The following is a 16,918-nucleotide window of genomic DNA, read 5'->3' on the forward strand; positions in this document are numbered from 1 at the left end:
ACCAACTGCAGCTAAAATACTAGGCGAATATGCAGGCAGTCGGACTCGTGSGCTGCGCTTATGTGCCTATAAACTCGGAACTTTATTTGCAACAGAAGGAGYGATGCCGGAGTGGTGAGGGCGCGGCGCAGCGACAGCAATTTCTGGTCGTCGACCGTTTGCCGTTGTTCGTTGCCGGTTATTGGCTCAGTCATTGTTGCYAGTCATTTGTTAACTCGACAATAAAACGACATTCGAAAGCACRCACAGGTCTAGTTTTGAATGAGGTACAAGCCCACACCGGCAGGCACACACATATCCCTTCGCCCTTCCCATTACACCTGCATGCACCTTCACGCACGGTTGTTTGCTTATTCACCGTCGGTGCGCTGAAATSGTTCTTCCACTTTAATGAAGCCGTTTTATTGTGCGCTCAGGTTGTTTTAATTATTGTTTGGCATTGGCGCGCTTAACAGTTGCCACACACACAGTCAGCCACTCACTCACGTGCCTACATATGTAAAAACCCTCACTCACGAGCGCCAAAGGAGGTGCTTTAGCTGGGAGTGTGCAAATTCACGACTGCATAAAAACGCTGTATAACTGTGGTGGTGTGCGTGTGCTTTACGAGCTCCTACCGGCGTCTTAGCGAACTGCTTCACAACTTTGTTGAGGAAATTTATACGCCGCAATTAAATGCGCTTTAAAGTTGCAATTATGTTGCGCTGCCGGCCGCACGCTGCTCCCCGATAGACCAATTCACCATTCGATTTTATTATCGATAAATTGTAAAAATTCATAAAACTCAAGTGCACTTGCAATAGCAAAAAGTCGAAGTTGTAAATTTAAGTGATGTGTGGAGGAAAACAACTACGTTTAGACGAGTTTGGATATGTGTGGCATAACCGTGAGATTTATGCGGGGTACGGGTTACACCGTATTAACTAAAGTCGAGTGAATTATTGCCTTTTCAGAACCAACAAATTCCGAATTCGCTTTATTAAAGTTAGTCAAACTTTTTGTAAAAGTACCGTTAATATATTCATGAGCCGAAAGAATATTGGGGTGGCCATATACTGGAATCCTAATTAATTATAATCAGGGAGTGTGATTTAAAATGGACAGATGAACGGATAGAGTGACGGTTATGTAGCCCTGAACTAAAAAGACCCAATACTTAAAATAAGTAAAGCCCTTAAATTGAATTAGATGCGCTGAACAATTTGAACTGATTCGCTGAATTTAATATTTCGCTTCCGCCAGCTTTGAAGCTTCCCTACCTTTAAGTTAATCCATGAAATTGTAATCATATGCGCGAACAGTAAGTACTTTCCAACACARTGCCACAACGCATTATGTTTGTTTTTGTGCACACATTGAAGCACCATTGTGTAATATTGTTTTTGTTGTTAGAGCCTTTGCAAAATCATGTATGGTGTGTATAAGTACATGGCGTATGTAATAATGGATGAGTGTTATTAGCCAGTTGGCGGTTTCCAGCGATAATAAATAATTACAAATATATTGTTAACATAGTTGTAGCACATAACTTTTATGAACTGATATAGTCATGTTAAAATTATTAACATTTATCCAAAACACATGTATGCGGTGTACTACCATACGCTCTGAACGCCACACATTCCCTTAGCATAGCCGATATGACAACACCCTGTGATGCTGAGAGGGACACGCGTAGAGCTTTATAAAGTGCTCTGCGAAAACTCGCCTCTAAAGCGACGCAGACACGCCCTCTTGAAGTGGGTACACATTATTTAGGGCATAGCCTTAACCCAAGCCGAAAAGACCTTTATGGTCATTTGAAAAATATTCTTCCATCGACACAGTCGGAAACATGGTCCTAGAGGGCACTTATAAATGATATGAAGACATGACTATCCCTGCTTGTGACCCCAGTGGCCCTTGAATTATAATGTCAATGTTGTAATGTCAGTCAATGCACTTGTTCGCGAACGCATATCGTAGTGGCGGTGTGTGAAAAACACTTTGCCCTTTGACCCGCTGAAATAACTAACCACACTTTCGTACTCATTATAATTGAGTGGTTTACCAATTTTACGATATTATTTAACAACATGTGTAAATGATTTAATTGAATAACATTGTGATTGCTATTGCCCTTTTTGCGAATAATGCAACGGGTCCCAAAGYGATGCCACGGAATGGCATTGTGGAAAGGTTTCAAATACAAAGTACATAAATCCGTAATTTTCATTTTTTATAAATGCTCGTTTCTATTATGTGTTTTTTATATTCACTTTTTCGTAGTCGTGTTAATGTTAGTAAACAATTCTAGGATAACCCCTTTTCAAGCCGTTTTGAAGTGGCTTGTCAGAAACTCATGCTGTTTAACTAGTTTCAGAAAATATCCCGTTAATGGGCTTAATCCCTGAACAATCCATATTGACAACTAWAATTTTCGTATTCTCTTTAAACGCGTGAGTGTGTCTAAGGCCTTTGTTCATCTTCATCTTTGGATACAAATAAGATCACAGCCTTAGGATGGCCAACAGAACAAGGTGCTCACTGGGAAAATATTTTTTGCGGATTTTAGTACTTGTTGTTTTCCGGGAAAATTTCAAACACAAAATTCAACAAACTTTGACAGTTTTTATCAATGCTACTAAAGAGTAATTATAATAATAGTAATTCAACTTTTTTTTTAATTAAGTCTTTATCATTGATTTCAATTGTCAATATCGATATATGAATTGTTATATAATCAGTGTTATAAAATAGCGTCTCTTGGCTTACTGTAATCCTCCCAGTTAAAATATTAGATAGTCTCGGGAATGGCATCTCTTTGCACTATTAAGSTTAATCCCAGATGCTGCAAGAAATAAAGGAAAGTTTAATAAGTCATATTTTTACGAACTTTGTTTTGCCGACATAAAGCTTAACCCAAACCTAAAACCTCAGTTGTGGAACGAAAGTAGTATCCACTAGATGTAATACACTCATGCCMATAATTTGTTCAGTCTTCGAGATACTTTTCAAAGAACTTTTAGGGATGGCTTTCAGCTCCTTCAGTCTCTTCGATCGATTGAAAAAGCGGCATGGAGCGGCAATTTCCGTTTGGGAAAAGAGAAAATATCACTGGGAGCCAAAGCTAGTGAATACGGTGGTTGATCGATGGTATTCATTGACTTTTTGGCCTTAAATTCGGTCACAATCGTGGCTCAATGCGATGATGCATTATCATCGTGTAAATCATGAATTTTTCTTCCACATTTCATGATGAAAAAATCTGCCAATATCGAAAAATACAATGATCATCACGTTGACTTTTTAACGGCTTTGGTTTCGGTTCACTTTTTCTCTAAATTCCGATGATTGCGGACTTTTCTGACCTGTTTACGGTTGAGCTGTCTCGCCATCTCTTTAACACTTGCCTGATGATTTTTATCTGGGGAATTTAAATTCAAATTTCCTTTTTCTTTTCATAATGTATTCATGAAAGATTGTATGTATCAATTTTGTATATTATACCGTCGATGGACGGCAGTCATAATCACTCAGACGTATGGCAACCCTGTCCACATACACGCACTTAAATCAAACGTCATTTGACATCGTAGTAGTAATAATTAATTAATAAAATCCATACTAAGTAGCAGATTAAATGAACTTATCGGCGATGGACAGGCGGAGGTCATAAGGTGGAATGTATGCAAAATAGTTTATATACTGAGTTCGGCATTKTATTGAATGTACTCATGAAAAATGGCTCGTATTTGATGCTTTCGCATGCACAAATACACGYGTATAATTATAAAAACTGCGTGCCTGGTAATGAGTCGTTCGAATAATCCGTCCTCGCCGCAACTTCATTGCGGATTTGATGCTGTTAGCGCTGAGGGAAGTGCCTTGCAGAAGGTAGAGCGTGAGCCGCTCAATCAATCAAACCTAAGGATGACACCCTCTTACGGCTGGCACGTTTTTCCATTTGGTTTTTTTTTTTTGTGACACCCTTTGTGGCAGAAGGCGGCGAGGCTTTTGCCGTTTCTGGGAACGCACTCGGTTTACATTTTGACAACACTTGACCTGTCCTTGYGATCCCTGGATTCCATTTAATTTTGCATAATTTATTAAAATCGATTACGCTTGCCTGCGTGCGTGAGCGCTTTAGTGGCCAGCAAGCACACACGTTCACACATACARACAAAAACTAATGCCAAACGTACGCATGTGGCTGTGCGTGTTTGTCTAAGATTGCTTCATGGCTGAATGAAATTTTGCATTCTGTTTGCAATACAGGGCGCTCCACCCGCCAACCGCCTCATAAACGCAAAGCGGCCTGAAAACGCCTCAATACGGCGTTGAAAAGCGAGCAAAAAGCACACACTTGTGTGAAACTGACGCTGAAAATGGGCGTTAAAGCTCAACGCGCTTCGGCTTGGCGAGCAAAAAATGGTCTAAAAACAAAACAAAGATGGGATATTACAGGATATTATACCGTATCGCGTTTTTGTGCGCATTTGCGCCTGTCATTGATATGCATGAGCGGCGGCGGTGGTGGTCGCGGCCGCGGTGGCGTCGGCGGTGGCATTCAGATGGCCTGTTGGCGGCTGTTTTGTGCGTGGCAGATAAGTTTGCGTGGGAGTGTGTGTGTTTGGGCGCTGACTGTCGGCAGGCGGATGGACTTGACAGTGATTAACATTTTTTCTATTGAGCGGAAACGGAAATTTCACTTTGTGCTTTTGTTGCTGCTGTCATTTTAACCGTCTTTCGCGCAATAATTTTTTACATTTTACATTTCCTTTCTTCATACCACTGTTTGTTGTTGTAATTTTTCATGTTACACAATTTTATTTTTTGTAAATGTAAATGAAGCTGCTCATAGGCATTGTCGACCCCCTTTGGGCGGCACTTCCACCCCCACTTCTCCTGCGTCTTCTCCGGCTCCATTTCAATTTAGTCACTTTGGTGCTGCGAAAATGACAATGACGAGATAAGTAGGCGTTTGCCACACTTATTCAGTMACCGCTTTGTTTTCCGTTTTATCGCCATTTTTTTTTTCATTTTTGTTACTTGTTCACTTGCATTTTTACAATACTTCCACATTTTATGAGGCTTCGAGAGTCCAGGGCCTTTTATTACTTTTGTGGGTTTTGATTTCGCTTGTTTGCCAATGTATTTGCATTGTTTGTGTCCTGGTGTTCTCGCTAAGAAAATAAAATGTACATCAAAAGGGCTTGGCCAGTTATGTAAATAGGCTGTCGAATTTGTATGCTAAACTGAATGAATCCTTTCTTCTTTCACCGAATATTCTGTGGTGAAAGTAATTGGATTCGGCCGAACGCCATTCACTGAGCGCCAGTTACCCCTTCGGGTGTAAATTTGCATATATTTCGGGAACTCATACACAGGGTTATACGTACCATATATACAGCAAACATAAATGAATAAGCGGTGGGGAGAGTGTGTTTATGCATGCTGCATTCTTTATTTGAATTTGTGTATTGAGAAGTGAAAGCGATTTTTAATATTGCCGAAATTGATGGCTTAAMAGGGTGTTTAAAAGCACGCGAACATAGTGAAAGGCGCTTGAAATGAATGGCCGGCAATTGTTGATATTGACAGAGGACCCTCTGCAAATTAGGGCGAGTACGTTTCACTACCGAAGTTTGGGTATCGATTAACAAAATAACGACGAAAAATGCGCATCTTTCGGGAAAAATAATAAGACAGGATTACCACCAAAGAAAACACATTTTATATGAAAATAAYTAGAAACTAGGTAAAAACGAAATGACTACCTACAGTTCTGCCCAATGATGCTAGTTTAAAGGCAAATTGCAAATAACTTTCTTCATAATCGGAAAAGGTGACAACAGTGATAAAAAAAAGTGGCAATTAAAATATACATATGGARCTTATTATGACAAAACACCAAACATTTCGGTGATATTTGATTTTGCCCGAACTCAATTTTTATGCTTTTAATATATTTAAGGTAAATATCATTACCTGAAATGGAAAACTACGTATCATCATGAAAATCGAAATTGAGTTTATACTACAATATATTACATATATGTATGTATCATAAATTACCAAAACTCTAGTTTGGTGGTTTTAATTAAACGTTACTCCTTCGCCTTTAAACTTATGAAAAATGATGTTACCTTATTTCGTATTTTAGGTGACAATATATTCTTTAATAATGTTATAAACTGAACAGATCAGATTACAATCTTGCCATGAGGACTACAATAAATATTTTCAAAATTTTGACTTAAATGTTGGGTCATCAACGTAGCACGAACGCTATAGAAACTAAATAATGGCACGCAAATGGTAACAAAATGGTTTGAAAGTGGATCGCAGTACTTTATTTAGAGAGCAATATCGAGTCTCACAATGCCCTTAACCCTGTCATAACTCTTAGCCTCTCGGTTGTTGCTGTTTTATAACTTTATGCTGTGCAAATGTGGCAAATATGCATGCAACAATTGCACATTCCATTGCGCAGCCAAATTTCGCTATTCCCATTTTGCATTGCGCCCACATTGAAAAATTCCATTTGGCATTCAAATGAGCAAATGCAGTCAACATTAGTCCATCAAAAAGTCTGTGATATATGTGCGGTAACGAGTGACGACTTCTGTCAAAAAGCGCACGTACTGGGTCTCCTATACACAGGTACGCCAACGTCTGCGCTTGCTTGACAGAAGTCAATGGTATGTTTTGTGGTCACATTACCAGTTTCAGAAGCTTCGCCTGTGCTGGACCAAACCAAGCGCTCTACCACGGGCAACGACAACAACGGCAGCGGTAATTGCGTCGAGTGTAAACTGAGGCTGCAAGAAGTGAGCCAAAATCAGCTGCGAGCACAAGCCGGCAATAACAGTATCGCTCGGTTGCCGACAAACCGGACGTCGCTSGTTTAGGTGCGTGTGCAGCCACTCTCCCTTGCAATATTTGCAATTTACATGTGTAATTTTTCGTGTCGACGAATGCCGTATGAACAATTCACATTCCGCAACAGACAACGGGGGGTTACAGCGGTCGGCGGTTATGTTGATTCGGCGGGATGGAAAAGATGAGAGTCTACATCAGTAATGATAATAATGCTGGTAGCATGCCAGGCCAACACTTCAAAAACATCGACAGTTTAGTAGTCCAGTGACTGATGAGTTTTACTCGCATAGTTGCCTGCTTAATTCATGAGCGCCACAGCAACAAATCCACTCGCACACACATACACAGATGTCGTCTGCGTCCTGCAATGCGACTCAAACAAACAATTCATGACTTGGTCATCGCTCATAAATAGCTGCTAGCAAGTAAACAGCAACAACAATCAACTGCTTTGCCACCAAAGTTGTGTTGTCAACGCCTAGGAAGCAGGAGGCGTACACGACAAATTTGAATGACTAGTGTTGAATTGTTGGAAAATTTCATTACATGCCGTGTTGACCAAGGCTTCGAAACACTTACGTTCCTCCAATGGGCCATTGGGGAGACACCGTTCGTATAAGCCATGCTGGAGCTACAGTGAAATTCGGAATTGCATGCGGTCAAATGATATATTTGTATACATACTATATGTGGTATATATTAAATCTTGGCTATATACCGTTAACTTTCAACTTTRGAAAAGAAGTTTTCAATATTCTGAAGCTTTAGTGTTATTCTGTTACCACTGGAAGACTTACTGTAATTGTCATAAATATTTAGAAAATATGTAAGCGAATGAGGGACGACCTTTAAGAATCAGTAATAGATCCAAGGAATCACAATCGCTGAAACAAAATATGTTTCATCTAGCGTCTTTAATAATTCTGAAAAAACGCTGAAAGAGATTCCTATGGTTTTGAGGAAGTAAAAGTTGTGTCAAGATTGAAAATTCTATTATTTGGCTTTGGCTAATCTTGCCTTGATCCACCCGAAAACAACTGTTTTTCTCGGCACAATTTCAGCTGACACTGTGGTTTTKAAGATACTTCAAATTTAAATGATTTACATATTAAGTTCGGATGGAACGTGGCACACAAACCAGAGCCAACTCACAGAASMCTCAATACCTCAACTTTAGCGCTAYACACCCAACAAGYTGACCATATACGGACACACTGATAAGTAATAACATTTATTCAATAGCATTCGGGCTTTTCACATAACTGTTTAAATGTTTGGCAGGCTCGAGGCTGTCTTTATGAATGTCGGCTAGCCGAAAAGAAAAAAGTCCTCCGTCGGCCTAGTGTGGTTAAGCATATAATTTATTCAAATTCAATTACGGTACTTTTTGTGGCTTGATTCAATATAAGTCATCCTCTCTGCGTTGCTTTCTTACGCATTTTCTCTGCTCTTTCTGCTGCTGAAATTAAAATATTCATGATGGCGAATGAAAATGTTTATTTTTCACTGGCTTTGTGATGCTTGTGAGTATTTCCTCTGTCTGTGGGTAGGTAATTAGTGCGTGGGCGGAGGAAGCTCACCAGGTACTGGGTACTGAGGCAGGTTTGCGGTGCGCTTTTTTTATTTTCTGAATAGGCTCTCAAAAGTTGCTAAAGCAAAATTAATTAAAGTTCCACTTAAAATTCCATAACCAGCAAAAGTTTTATGTTAACGGCATATCGTTACTTAGCAACAAAAAATTGAAATTACCGTAGTACACCAGCAGATAAAAGGCTTATGAATAATTCTATTTTGTGCGCAATATTAATTTTTATCTCTTATTTGCAATGGTGTCTCATATATTTGGAATTAATGCCTTCTGTCCAAATAAAGCATTGTTTAAGCATTAAGTAGGAGCTAATTTACATTTGATAAAATAATACCCCAGAATTTCTCTTAACTTCTGGAAAAGTAGCTGGTCATTCGACTGTTAGCATTTCAATTCCTTCGAAATGTGAACAAAATAATAGTTATGTTTGCCGCCGGTTCGGAGGACTCGCCATTGTCCTCCACATTTTTACTGCAAACTTTACTTTCGCAATAAGCAGTATATAGATGAAAAGAAAAGCTTAAAACTAAATAGTTAATTATAAGCAATTTCTTCTCCATCGAATATAGAAGTACAAACTTCATCGCATCGGCTACCGCGTAAATCCGTTTCAAAATAGGAAGAAATACCAAAAATATTTCGGATGCATAACAGAACAATATGTTTTGTTCATAAACGCGTAGATTGAAATCAACTTTTCGAAGTCAGTCATACTTTCAACCTATTATATTTCTTATCTCCTGTAGAACGTTATAAATGGGAGACAAATTAAAAAACGAGAATAAACTTTGAAAAAAATGTCAACCTAAATACTCTAGAAAACTATATGAACAAATTAAACTTAAGGATTGTAAATTGTTTAAAACACCCTCTCTCAAAGATTGGTAAATGTGAGCTTTTAAACCGCATAACAATAACATAAGAGCAAATAACTTATTCAGAGGTTCAGAGGTCTCCATTTCCAGTGTTCAACGCATATGCGACGCATACCTTGTTGGGAATTACATTCGGTGGCTATTAGAATAGGGTTGCTTTTATAAAACAGACACAAATGGCGGTCAGAAAGGTCGCATTAATGTACGAAAAACTAAAGCACTCTCCTCTACATAAACAGTAATTAGCTTCGGAAGTACATAAACCTTGGTTTTACTAAGGAAATTCTGTACTAGAAAGAACAAGTTTTCCGTTTCTCATCTATTAGATTGTTTTAGATGAATAAAATTTTTTAATATGTAGGAAGGACTAATTTCGAGTACAACCGAACATTTTATACTCAGCAACCTGCAGGAATCGAAGCCAGAGAAATAACTTAAGGTGTAAAACGTTAACCAGAATCCAAGCAATTTTATATATATGCTGGCTGATGCATGTGTTATAGTCATCCGGAAGATGGGGGCTCAGGGAAGTATTAAATATACATACCAATGGGTGAGAGATTATCCCATGATTTCAGTTACATTTGTTACACATTTTCGATTAAAAGTCAAAGTACTCGTATAGATACTGGGGTTCATATATTCTCTACCTAGGGCCTTGAACAGTTTTGGTTAGATTTTCACAATTTTTGGCCAATGGTGGCATAATTTAAGGGATTTATAACTGTAAACTTTTATTCCGTTATATTAGTTACAGTTTGGTTTGTGTACTGGTAAGTAAAGAATCCAGTAGAATTTTGAATTGTGTTATTTGGGAAGAAAGCCCGTATTCGCACCGTGATACAGGAATATGAGGATAATGTTACGTTCTAAATTTTGTCAAAATCGCTCAGTTGCTCAGTTTACAGCAGCCGAATTTCTCTCAAATTTTGCATTTCCTACGAGTGGAAAAGCACCTTCGACCTCTTCAACTGATCAAAATATTGGTTGAAAATCTTCAGGCCTGTGTTAGAGAGATGGCAAGAAAGTTCGACATCTCTCGTGAGTTCGTTCGAATAATTTTGGTGGGTATTTTGGATATGAAAAGCCATCTTGCTCCACTCGTCCACATAAAGCTGCATTTKTTCAAAAAGAGTACCATGAACATGGTTTATTGCATTATAACTGCAGATGAGACAAGGGATTATGAGTTKGACATGCAAAAAAGTCAGCGATTATCGGAATATAGGGAAACAACGAACCGAATTCGAAAACCACGACAAAGCCTCTCAAAAGTCAAGGTGATACTTTTCGTTTTTTCGATATTCGCAGTTTGGTGCATAATGAATTTGTTTCGGAGAGAAAAAAAGTCAATAAAGGGTTCTATTAGCCAAGAAAAATTCATGGATCTTACACGATGATAATGCAGCATGGCATCGAGATACGATTGTGACTGAATTTCGTGGAATCCGTTTTCAGTCGATCGAAGTGATAAAACAAAATTCGACGGTTTAAGAAAAGTGATTCGAGGTCTGGATAAATCGTTGTGATAGTGTGCAATACACTTTGAAGGCGACAAAATAAATATTAATGAATAAATAGTTTGCGTTTTATTTACAATTTTCGAATACTTTTTTATACCAAAGTATATGTACTTATAGTTTCAACACTTATATTATATAKAAGAACATCGTTTCAGTTATTGTAACCAAATGTGCAAATCACGGACAACTATATTGGATATTMAAATGCAGGTTAATGAAACTTGTTGCCAATGACCCAAAATTACCTTGCACATAYGTGCATACATTTATACATTTATACGTATATGCAAATATATTTGTAGTCGTGTKTGCAGTTATTTTAGTTTTAAGAGTCACGGCATAGTGCTGTTCCGCCCCTATACTTAGGGCTCCAAGACCACGCGAAATTCCCGATTAACAAATTGGCACTTGCCGTGCTAATTACATATTGACGCTGTTGTGAGTCGGAAGGAGAGGTTTGCAGTTATAATTGCTTTTTGTAAGTTGCTTACCTTTTCACACGAAACTCGCGYTTGGGCCGAAGTATTTATAACAACCGCCTAGTGTTTGCTTTTGTACWCTCTATTATTATTGTTTAATTAATGGAAGGCACTTAGATGAAAACACCTTCAGTAAGAGCAAGCTTCATTAAGCAAATCTTCGTGATTYAAAAAAAAGGGCCCCTAGAGAATGACAGCCTAAGCGAAAATTTTTATTGCTAAATTGYAGTATTGGAATCTTCAAATTGGTTTAATAAACTTTAATTACCAAGTAATATTCTTTCCTGACGGATTCTATTTCCAAAAGGTTTAAATGCTATAAGGTCTATATTTCTGAAGTATATACAGTAGTATAACTCAAAAATAGTAAACAAAAGTTATAAGAGTAAATATAGCTAATGCACCAACTGGCACATTCATTTTAATTAGTCTGTTTGGCATAAGTGTAATTAATACGTCATACTCATTGTCGCCTGAGACGTCAATTAAACGTAATACAGGGTTCCTATGACATTTCGACAGTTTGGACAACTCAAAGACATTAAAAGTAATGAGCTTAATGTCTTCCACGAAGTATATATAAGCGAAGCAAGAAGCAGTTTTCGAGACATCTTAGACATTGCTCTGTTGCGAGTGAACATTATTTTTATTCATTAGAGCTTAAGTAGGCAAAATGCACTCCCGAAAGACTCTCCTGGGCACATTGCTGTGGATAGGTTTTCTGTTGAACCTTATTTGGGCGCAAAAGGAGTTGAGACGTGATGAAACCGTAAGTGGAAAAGTTCTTTCATCAGAGCGTCATATATAAATCATATTGTTGTAGTATCCACCCCCGGAGCTGCTGAAGGAACTACGGCCTGTTCACGATTCTTGCGTTGCCAAGACGGGAGTGACAGAAGGTAAGGAAAAGTCTACCTATTTTGCCCTTAATATTTCGGGACTGAAGAACAAAAACAAAGTTCTAACTAATTTTCGAAGCACTTTTGCCATTCTGATTGAGGTGTCTCGAAAAGATGCGCTCTGAATGCATGAACCACTTTGTCAGGTATAGCAAATGTCCACCTCTTCGTTTATTCGTACGGAAAYTGAAAGACATTCGGTGCCAAGTCAGGACCATACTTACCAATATACWATACACTTTCAGTGCACAAAATGTAGTTGTTTCAAACGATATGTGTTTTCGTTTTCGAATCGAACAAATTGTGTGGGATTCAACGCGAAGAAATTTTCTTACAGTCAAATGTTCATGCAATATTGKATGTATACTAGTCCCACTAATTCCCATATTTGGCTCAATCTTACGATAGGTATATTCTAATATCAGTTTGCGTGCAGCATCAATATTCTTCGGAACAAAAACTTATTTTGGACGACCTTCACGAAGTTCGTCTTGGACGGATGTACGAGCTGGTTTGAATTCACCATACCGCCGATGAACACAGGTCCTTGATGGAGCTTCCTCGCCCAAAATTGAATTAAATTCATCGATGCACTTTTGATCATTTAATCCACGTCGAAAGTTGTAAAATATAATCGCCCGGAAATGTTTGTGGTTTAATTCCACTTTTGGCTGAGATGAATGTTTTAAGTTACTGTAAATAATACAAATAGCGCTAATATGTCAATACGTTTTGAGTATGTCGAAATTGTCAAACTTTAAGATAAAGTTGTAAGTCGTCAGAATACAGCACCAGAGTACCAAATTTCGAAATATAAAGGGCAACCAACGTATTGCTACTGCAGAGGTATAAGAATTTTCATTAGTTTTATGCTCTTTGTTTTTGCTCAGAGGCCATAAAGGAGTTCAGCGATGGGGATGTACACGAGGATGAGCTGTTGAAGTGTTACATGTATTGTGTGTTTGAAGAAACGGATGTCTTGCATGAGGACGGTGAAGTGCATTTGGAGAAGATACTGGACAAATTACCGGAATCCATGCATGTCATAGCTTTGCATATGGGCAAGAAGTGTTTGTATCCCAAGGGCGATAATAAGTGTGAACGCGCCTTTTGGTTGCATCGCTGCTGGAAGGAAGCGGATCCAAAGGTAATTTAATTAGTTTAATTAMATCAAATCAAATGAAATTTTAAATTTAAATTAACTTCCAGCATTATTTCTTGATCTAAATATGAATCACTTTTGGTATGAAACCCTGCTCTGTTTAAGGACACTCGTTGCATTTATCTAAAGTGTTTATGCGCGTCCCTATTTTGGTATACAGAAGCAATAGACATTTTATAGTAGATTTTTGGTTTTTATTGATTTCGAAATATAGCGTTGACGAACATTCCAAAAACTAACAAAAACTAATATTATTTAATATTCTTCAAATTATATTGTTGTGCTCTTGCAACATGYTGCTACAGGGTATAATAGTTTTGTTCACCTAAAGGATGCATGTATCACCCAAAACTAAGCGAGATAGATATAAGGTTATGTATATATAAATGATCGAGATGACGAGACGAATGAAAATCCTCGTGACTATCTCTCTGTCCGTCCGTGCAAGTTGTAACTTGAGTAAAAATTGAGATATCTTGTTAAAACTTGGTATGCGCGTTCYTTAGTACAATAGAAATTGCRAATTCGTAGGTTCTCGCGATGGTATGAGAGGGTTTTATGGGAGCCTGTGGGCGTGGCACCGTCCTCTTTTTGGTGAAACCCCATATCTCCGGATCCGCCCCACCGATTTCGACTAAATTCACTTTCTGGCATTTTTCACACATCCCTAAGTGACACGATCTAATGACTTCCATATAATTTGGAATTTCATTTGATTCTTTCACTTTCCAGTTCGCAAACCAAGAATCAATTATTATAACGGAAGCAGAAGTGTTSAAGCTCACAGGTACCGAAGGTGTGGAGCCCAGTATCTAGTTRGCTTTTGACCGWAAATATAGGTCAATGCGGGAGATATGCAGTTAAAGTTCAGGGATAATCCTTTCAATTTTAATTTTGTGTATCAAAAWTTATTTTAATCATATCAATACTTCCCTCAGACCTCATGTACATACGTATTATACAGATTTTCGAACTTGCGGGTGACTTTCTACCGCATATATTGGCAAAACTGTGAGTTATCTCATAAAATTGAGGTGTTTTGCTCATAACAGAATATCTTTGTATCTAACTTGACCTAACCCCGTATAACTAATATCAGGATTTTCGAACACCGGCTGACTTTGCTCCATATGATTCGTGATTGGACGTGAGGTACTTTAATGGAACACAGGGGAGATTTTAGTAATATAACGCATATTAGTAATATGTGGGATTGGCAAMATAGACAAAATCGGGTCGATACAACCCCCAACTTCCATGTACAACGTATAGTGATTTTCGTTTTCCTGAAAAACCTTATGCCGAATATGTCGGTCAGTGTATGAGTTATATATAGTGTATATATGTATATACTATATAAAATTGCTGGGACTTCGATCATCTGGTTAATGTTCTACACCTTAAATTATTTTCCCGTTTTTGATTCCTGCTGGAGTATAAATATAATATTTCGGTTGCACTCGAAAGAAGAATATTACGAAGAATTTCGTCTGTACTTCTAACCTCTACAACTACCAAAAATCCCGCTCTACTACTACATATGAATACATATCACTYCATAKATATATGTATGTATATTTCAGCTAAAGTAGCTTGATAATTGTGTGATTGAAAAATGGCGTCAATGTATTCATTATCTGTGCACACAATGCCATTACCAGGTGCTGATGCMGTTTAGCTGGTGTCAGTGAGTTGGAAATTGCAAACGGGGAATTACAATTCGCAAATGCAAAATGTTTACGGAAATTTGATATGTAATTACACATAGGGCTGCATTTATYATGTGTGTGTTGTATGTGGAAGCATATGTGTGCATAATGGTGTTTAATTTAACGCATCGGTGGGCAGCATCAGTGTCAGCGATTATTCACAGTCAGCGATTGGCAGCGAAATTGGCGGAGCTGCAGTGGTGCAGCGRCTGCAGCAGCCACGGTGGAAGCCATATAATTAAGTGACTTTCGCAACAGAGGATGACATCTAATAATTGCAGCAAAAGCTTACATAAAAATATACTATTTAGATGGCTAATAGTCGGTGCATCTCTCTAATGAGTTGATACACTACACGCAAACGAATTGTTGCCGAACCAAAAAAYTGCGTTGGAATATTCCGCCCTCCGCCAATACTAAGAGACTTTCAGTCGTTTGGGACATAATAAAGACATTTTATAATATTGTAAATTTATATATTTTACAGGGTGCACCAACTTTTACGTGGAAGAAATTCGTTACATTCAATTAATTCGGTCCTTACAATTTCTGCGACCCCCTTGCTGCGCTTTCCACTACTTCTTTGAGGTATTCGATAATTTCGGTGTGTACTGTTATATAGAGCTTGTAAATGACTCGAGTATTGCTGGCGCACTTTTTGGATCTTAAAGAGATTTTTGGGCACCAAAAAGGGTAGTTTTTTTTTATATATGACGTATTCCAGCAATACTACTCAATTTACTTTAATTTAGCGTATAATAGAAATATTGCCTTAATGTGTGCTTGTAGGCTTATGAACAGCATTCGAAATAAGCAAATCTGAAGTATTACTGGCACACAGCCACTTGATCGCAATCGATAGGTTGCTCATTAAGGATCTGGAAGTGTTGAAGCAGGMGCAAAATAGTCAACAATAATATATTCGAATAATCGCTCGCATTCCYTTCGGCTGCTGTGCTTTGCTCTTTGCTTTGGTTCACATGTCACTGACTCCCACTAAATAATTAAAACCACAATAYAAGTTGTTTGATCTAAGTGCATAAAAGCCAGCAAAAGCGTGGTATTGAAAGTTCAATTGCCGGATCGGTTCGGCTCGTATTTGTATGCACGCCCTCCCAATAACACATGTTTAATTCATGCTAGATTCGTCGATTTCCCCGCCCACTGCAGTGAGTACACACGCTCTGGCCTACGAATCTGCTGACTGTATGTGACTATGTGTGCTTCCACTTCTTATTGCTTCTCTAAACATATGTTTTCTGCCGAAACCGTAATAGAATGTGAATACAGTTATTAATAGGGTCTCCTCCCACTAGCGTGTCGCTGTCAGTCATTTGATTCACATTTCTTTGTTTTAATAGCTCAATTATTAAATAGCCTATACATAGTGTGTTGCAACGTAAAATGCACCAGCTAAGGCTTGACGCTTATTTTAAATAAATAGTTTATTTTAAAACAGCGAAGTCTTGTAATGTCGGTCTTATATATGTATAGTAACTGATTCATTTAATTACAGCTTCTAAAGATCAGTTGGTTTCTATATACGACTTTTAAAGTTTATAAAAGCAACATTCTCGAGTTTGCCATTGCCCAGGTCCGGTAACAACAAGTTAAATTATTTCTTTTTCCGATCAGAAGCACTTAATTAACAATTATTTGAAAATTAGTCGGCAAACTTGTATACCTCCGCTATATCGTTCTCTTTTTCCCATTTTATTGTAATACTCGTAATAATGCACATAATGACCTTAAGCGACGTGGACGCTTACGATTTAGAAAAAAAGATACTTTTTGAAGAATGAATTATTGCTTCTTCTCT

At 38.0% G+C, this 16,918-nt stretch overlaps 1 protein-coding gene across 1 annotated transcript; it reads left to right on the forward strand.

The window, feature by feature from the left end:
• The first annotated feature begins 11,954 nt into the window (after positions 1 to 11,954).
• LOC108972187 (general odorant-binding protein 83a-like) lies at positions 11,955 to 13,609 on the forward strand. Its single transcript, XM_018938703.1, has 4 exons — positions 11,955 to 12,098; positions 12,153 to 12,228; positions 13,119 to 13,375; positions 13,438 to 13,609. The coding sequence occupies exons 1-4, from the start codon at positions 12,003 to 12,005 to the stop codon at positions 13,453 to 13,455; spliced, it is 447 nt and encodes a 148-aa protein (XP_018794248.1). The 5' UTR covers positions 11,955 to 12,002; the 3' UTR covers positions 13,456 to 13,609.
• Positions 13,610 to 16,918: the final 3,309 nt, after the last annotated feature.

This window comes from Bactrocera latifrons, unplaced genomic scaffold, assembly GCF_001853355.1.
Source record: "Bactrocera latifrons isolate USDA-ARS-PBARC rearing strain unplaced genomic scaffold, ASM185335v1 scaffold_11, whole genome shotgun sequence".
Taxonomy (NCBI): domain Eukaryota; kingdom Metazoa; phylum Arthropoda; class Insecta; order Diptera; family Tephritidae; genus Bactrocera; species Bactrocera latifrons.